The following is a 7,039-nucleotide window of genomic DNA, read 5'->3' on the forward strand; positions in this document are numbered from 1 at the left end:
AGCAAAGTTAGACGGCGTCAGTAATAATTTAACGGTGAGGACTTAATTGACTCATTTTTACAAGTTTATGGACCCGATTGAGATCGAAAAAAAAACGATGACCCACTTGAGATTGACACACAAATACGAGAACTAAAAGAGGGTTTAAACCTTTTTTTATTTATTTTGCAATTAAATTGTGCTGCCATTTAATGTTATCTTTTGCAACGAAATCGATACCAGTGTATAGTTGATGAGTCATTTGGTTAAATCATTTACTGTGAAATTGTAGCTGTCAAGGAAAAAGTAATTTGGAAAATGACGTATGTATTTGGAGTTTGTTTGATTTTATTCACTATTTGATATGTATGGTTTGTTTGAGAATGAAATGCCTTTCTTAGACTGTGAAAGAATTTTCTATATTATGCAATTACTTGTCTTTTTAACAAGTCAAATAATCCGTGCCATTGGATCACTTCGACACATATGTCACATGTCATGATTTCCTATCAAACTAAACTATTTTTAAAAATTGGTTTAATTACTTTCTTTGTCTCTAGTCCACCCTTTTAAAAAAATTTCAATTTCGTTCAAATGTGGTTTAAAAGTTTCAATTTTGTCCAAACGTAGTAAAATTTAATTCAATCAAATCCTTTCCGTTAAATACAAACTAATGGGATTAACTTTTTTTCTCTCTCCTCTACTTTTCTATGCAAAGCAATTCTTTATCAGTATTTTATTCTCTGCACCTCTAGATAAAATGATACAAAATAAGTAAAAGATGTTTCCTGTATTTTTAATAATATTTTCACACTCTCACAAAACTTGTCTCTCTCTCACTCTAACAAATCTCACACTCATTTTCATCATTTTTTCTTTCTGATTTCGATCAAGAACAATACTTTGTATTTTTTTTATTTGATTTCAAATCCAATCTTCATTCATCATCTTCAAGCTCGAAGCACCGGATGAACCAACAAACCCTTGGCTTTGGCTTTCTCATCATTATTCATCCCTTTAAAAAAAATTAAATTAAAATTAAAAATAATCATGAACATTCTATTATAATTAAACTTTAATTTAAAATGATTGATTTTATATAATTAAACATTTTTATTCTAATTTAACTTTAGGATGATACTATTTTACATAACAAATGAAATCATATAAAATAAAAAATAAAAATATATAAGTTTTTATTTATAAATTATTTTTCAAATATAATTAAAAAAATTGTATGATAAAACATCAGTTGAAATGAATTTTATCTTTTAAAAAACAGTTTAAAAAAATTCTATCACAAAATATATTTTTTAAGGGTTTTATCTGTAGAAATATGTGGTTACAGTTTTTTTTTTCGTCTTACAATCACGCAGATGTTAGATTGTTTTTGGTCTTACAATTGTGTATTTTCATTCGTATTTATAATAAAATCTAATAAATTCAATTCAATTTTAAAGTACTCTATAATAAAATAATTAGTAAGATTACTGCAGTGCAAGTTTAAATAAATCAAAAATATGATTTAAATAAATTATATGATTAAAAATTATGATTTCACAAGTTTTAACAATTTTTTACTCGTTTCGTATCACTTTACCTAGAGGTGTAGAAGAAAGTACTGACAAATAGCTGCTTTACACAGAAAAGTAGATGAGAAAGAAAATAAAGTTAACTCCGTTGGTTTGTATTTAACATAAAAGACTTGATTGAGACAAACTTTAACACGTTTGGACGAAATTGAAACTTTTAAACCGCTTTTGAACGAAATTGAAACTTTTTTAAAAGAGTGGACAAACTTAACACACTACACTCAAACCAGGGACAAAGAAAACAATTAAACCTTACAAATTTTATAAAATTTTATTAATAATTTAATAAGTAGTTATAATTTTCTGTTTATCTAGATATAATACTATTTTATGATAAATTAAGCAAATTTTATTTCTAAAATAGTTGATATTTTATTTTTGGATTTTATTTTTATTCTTCTAATATTACAAATGTCACGGCTATTTAAAGTTTTTCAATTATTAATAAATGATATACTCAATTTTAAAAAAAATAATAATATTTTCACAATATTTTATTGACGTGTCATTCCGTGATTGGTCCATATTGGTATTTATGATTATTATTATTGATTGTGAAGTAATTTTGGACCAATCACATGACACAAATAATATTAAAATGTTGTAAAAAAAATATTATCAAATATCATTATCCTTGCAAAAAAAATATCTGCATATGTAAGGTGAGATTTTCTTAACTCTTTTTACCTACGAAATATCATCGGGAGATCCGAACCTCTATTCCAGATCAAACAAGCTCTAACAACGAGAAACAGTCTACGTTCAACCTTGCGAAGGTTTTCCTAATAAACGCCAGATCTCTTCTCACAAGAGAATGATAAGATCTAATATATTGAATCTCAATGAAACAATAGAGAAAAACAGGACACCGAACTGTTTTAAAAGAAAAAATAGGGAAAGAACAACACACTTACAGCAACCTGAGCAATCCCCAAATGATTTCAAATCCCGGAAAAGTATAGCAAATCGCAAACACGTTAACAAAAGGTGTCAACTCTTCAGCAAACATATCCAAAAGGTTTTTTATTTTAAGTGAAAACTAAAATTCCCTCTTCCATAGACTAAACCTAAAATCACTAAATAAGATTTTTCTAACAAATCCATAGTAAGCTCAAAGAAATATTTCTAATTGAACCAAACAATGCGTCTTATTACATCCTCATAAAGGCAAAATCCAATTAGTAGAAAAAAATCAATCAGAGTTCACCTTTCCATCCAAATTAACTATGACAAAACCCTAGAACTGCAGATAATAATTTTTGGTTTTATGATAAACTCAAGCGACATGTCAGTAATATTGTAATTCCTTTCAAAACTAATAAAGATCTGATTGAATAAAAGACAAAGAGAATAAGAAAGCAAATACATACCTCGCATGTTACTATTTGTCTTGCAAGCTGAACTAAGTCCCTGTAAAATAAACCCACAAATTGACATCATTTTGCATGAATGATCAGAAACGTCTTCCACAGACTAAAATTAATAATGGTGAAACAACAAAAACGATTCAGATCATTGCACGCAAAATGATGAGAATTGAATGAGTTGCAGAAGGGAGAAAAACGCTCTGTGGAGTGATAGAGCAAAGGAAATTGAAATAAAGTCCATCACTTGAAACAATATCATAGATCTGAAAAGGAGATAAACGCTGCGTTTTGCTCTGGGTGGGCTTTCTCGAAACTGAATGGAAAGTCTTGGGCCTCTCTTTCGATAGATCCAATAATCTCACAGTGATAAATTCATTTTAACAGGACTTATAATTTAATTGAATACCAGAATGGAGTTGCTCCCTCCACCCCCACACGTCTCTTCCTCCACCTCCCCAATTTTCTAAAATGCCAATTATATCCTTCTAAAATGACAATTATATCCTCAAAAGTTAAAATTTTTTATTTTTATTATTTTAATATTTTAATTTATTTAAAACTTCTGATTTACTTCCCTCTGCACCTCTTCCTCTCTTCCATTTCTGTTTACCTTTCTCTCTTCCGTCAAGCTTCTTCTCCATTTCTCCATTTCCGTTTATCATTTTCTCTTCAAGCTTCATCAACCTTTCACTTCTATTTCTCCATTTCTTTCTTCTTACCATATATAACATTTAAAATTATAAATTTAAATATAAATTACTGTAAATAAAATAAACAAATAAAATAAAAACGAAACGTAAAAGGAACACCGCCTCTGGACGGATGACATCCTTCAACGGATGTCAACATCCGTTTAAGGCAAAACGGATGTCGACATCCGTTTCTCAAAACGAGAACTCAATGAGGCTTTATTCTTGGAGAGCGATAGTGAATGACAAAGGAGAACTTAACGTGCCTGTGTAACTGCACCCCTTATCATAATTACATATGTTTTGAGTTGCTCATCAGTTGTAATCACTATTGACTACTTTTTCTCCATCTCCATAGGGACGATGCCAAAAACCCTGGATTTTGGTCAAGGATTTGCGTACAAAATATGGCAAAGTTAGCTAAGGAGGGTACAACAGTTCGACGTGTTCTAGAGTCCTTGTTCCGCTATTTTGATAGTGCCAATCTGTGGTCTCCAGAACATGGGCTTGCTCTTTCTGTTCTGCTTAACATGCAGTCTATAATTGAAAATTCTGGTATTTGTTTTCTTGAGTGCTTTAACATTAGCTTTTTATCTCAATTTCTTTTCCCTATCTTCACAATTTATAATTCGTTTTATTGTAATTTACAGGACAGAATACACATTTGTTACTGTCCATTTTAGTCAAGCACCTCGATCACAAGAATGTCTTAAAAAATCCTAATATGCAACTTGACATAGTTGGGGTTATTACGCATCTCGCTAAAGAAACAAGGGTTCAACAATCTGTGGCTATAATTGGTGCATTGAGTGATATGATGAGACACCTGCGAAAGAGCATACATTGCTCTCTAGATGATTCAAACTTGGGGTCCGAAATAATACAATGGAACCAAAAATACCGAACCGAAGTAGATGAATGCCTTGTACAATTAACAATTAAGGTGAAAACAAACTCCCCACTACTAATTTTAGTTGACAGTGTAAGAAATTTGATTAACATATAGATCTGTATGCACATTTGGATGTGAATCGTGGACTTTTAATTTTGAATGATCTAATGTTCTTTTACGCTTACTGGTTGTGATGTTATGCAGATTGCAGATGCAGGTCCTGTTCTTGATACCATGGCCGTGTTGTTGGAAAACATGTCTAATATTACTGTTATGGCCAGAACCTTGATTGCTGCAGTCTATAGAACTGCTCAAATAGTTGCTTCAATACCAAATATATCATATCAGAACAAGGCAAGATTAGTTAAATTGCTTTCTTTACCATGATTGTAATATTTCCTTGTTTCTTTCTGACTTTTCTTTATCCTTTTATGTTTGTCTGCAAATTTGGAACTCTACCCTATAGTCATTCCCTGAGGCATTATTTCATCAGTTACTTCTGGCAATGGTCCATGCAGACCATGAAACCAGGGTGGGTGCACACCGTGTATTTTCTGTTGTTCTCGTGCCATCTTCAGTTTGTCCTCAACCCTCTCAAGAGTTCGCTTCCGTAAAGTCTGCTGACATTCAAAGAATGCTCTCAAGAAATGTCTCTGTGTTTTCTTCTTCAGCTGCACTCTTTGAGAAATTGGAGAGGAAGCAAAGTTCATTGCCAGAAGATAGTAATGCAGATGCAAAGGTTAATGATAACTCCATTTTAAATAGTAATGCAGATGCAGAAACGTAAAAGGAACACTGCCTCTGGACGGATGACATCCTTCAACGGATGTCAACATCCGTTTAAGGCAAAACGGATGTCGACATCCGTTTCGCCTTAAACGGATGTTGACATCCGTTGAAGGATGTCATCCGTCCAGGCAGTGTTCCTTTTAGGTTTCGTTTTTATTTTACTACGTTTTGCGGCTCATGCAAGGATTATAGGCTTGGATATTCAAAGGATTATTGGAAGTATGGGAAGGGTTTAGGGTTTAGAATTATAGGAAGGATTATGACTACGTACCTGGAGAGGAACCACGACAAGGACACTACACCATAAACGCACTGCACCACGTATTGCACCGAGAACAAGATGAAGATTGCTTGATAATTCTTTTCACGATCACCAAGCTTTGCAGAAAAATATTTTACTCATACAAGGAACTACGTAGGTTATTAGTGAAATATGTTATAAATGAATAAAATTAAAAAACAATAATTTTAAAAATAAAATTTTACTGAGGGGCAAAATAGTAAAGGAAAGGTGGAGGAAGGGGCAAAAAAGTAAAGGGGAGGTGGAGGAAGAGATGTGTGGGGGTGGAGGGAGCAACTCCCATACCAGAATTTGCTATCCCATATATCTGGACTTTTTTCTGGATCTTTTATAACGTTTTTTTTATGCTTTCAAAATAAATTAATTTTCATATTTAATTTTTTTAATTTATTTTAAAACATACAATAAAAAAAAAACTAAAATTCTATTTAGACATCTTCCTTGATTTGCAAGAAACATTAAAATCAAATACTAATACCAAAATGATAACATAATTTTGCAATTATTTTGTATAACGTGAAGATATGAATAACATATTAAACACATATATTATGAAATTTTTATTCTTTTACTATTTTTTTTAATTAAACTACCTATCTACAGAGCTACGAATTGTTACTAAAGGAAATTAAACTGAATGTATACTCCAAAGGAAATGCTTGACCCAACAAATGTAGTTTTGTCTTGAAGCGTAAAAAGTCATAGAAATGATAGAATACATGGTACTTCATCTTCAATGTTCAGAACCACACGAAACAACATTTAGTTAACATATTGATCATTTGATTGATGAATTTTCCTAGCTATCTAACTTTTGTTGTTATGTGATCATCCCTGCCTTATCGGATAAACCAGCCAATGTCAATATCTGTTTAAGAAATAAAACCTTAATTACATGATTCAGAATGTTGCATATGCAATTTGTGGTATTAATACATAATAATCCCATTTCATGAAAACGTTTTAGTTTATTTTTTACATAATCTGCCATTTTGGATAAGCTTTGACTTTTTTTTTTAAATGTGATGATGTTGGTCTTTACATATTATAAAATTAGTAATTTTGATTAGATATATAATCTTGCACACTTTTGTTTTTTTAATTTTAGTTTAATTGAACATTAAAATCTAGCATATTTATTTAAAGTATTACTCGGAAAAATAATTAATTAATTAAAACAGAAAAAATAATTAATGTGTGTAATGAATTTTTGTATCTTTAATTGTTCAAAGTAATTTATTTTTTATTTTTTATGTTTTAGTTAACTACAATTGATTCTTTTAGAGGAAGATGTTGTGTCTCATAAAATGAGTGATTATGATTTAAAGTTGTGTTAAGACATATGAATGGATTTAATTATTCAGTCTTTTTTGTAACTTCTAAATTATCTCATCATTTTATCTAGTCAAAAGACAAGTTTGGGAGACAAA

The 7,039-nt window shown here is 30.6% G+C and overlaps 1 protein-coding gene across 1 annotated transcript; it reads left to right on the forward strand.

Annotated features, from left to right (window-relative positions):
• Positions 1–3,805: 3,805 nt before the first annotated feature.
• LOC108341539 (protein SEMI-ROLLED LEAF 2-like) lies at positions 3,806–5,306 on the forward strand. Its single transcript, XM_052869961.1, has 5 exons — positions 3,806–3,897; positions 3,986–4,182; positions 4,278–4,570; positions 4,724–4,873; positions 4,986–5,306. Exons 1-5 carry the CDS (start codon positions 3,806–3,808, stop codon positions 5,304–5,306), a joined length of 1,053 nt encoding a protein of 350 aa, XP_052725921.1.
• Positions 5,307–7,039: the final 1,733 nt, after the last annotated feature.

This window comes from Vigna angularis, chromosome 10, assembly GCF_016808095.1.
Source record: "Vigna angularis cultivar LongXiaoDou No.4 chromosome 10, ASM1680809v1, whole genome shotgun sequence".
In the NCBI taxonomy this organism is placed as follows: Eukaryota; Viridiplantae; Streptophyta; class Magnoliopsida; order Fabales; family Fabaceae; genus Vigna; species Vigna angularis.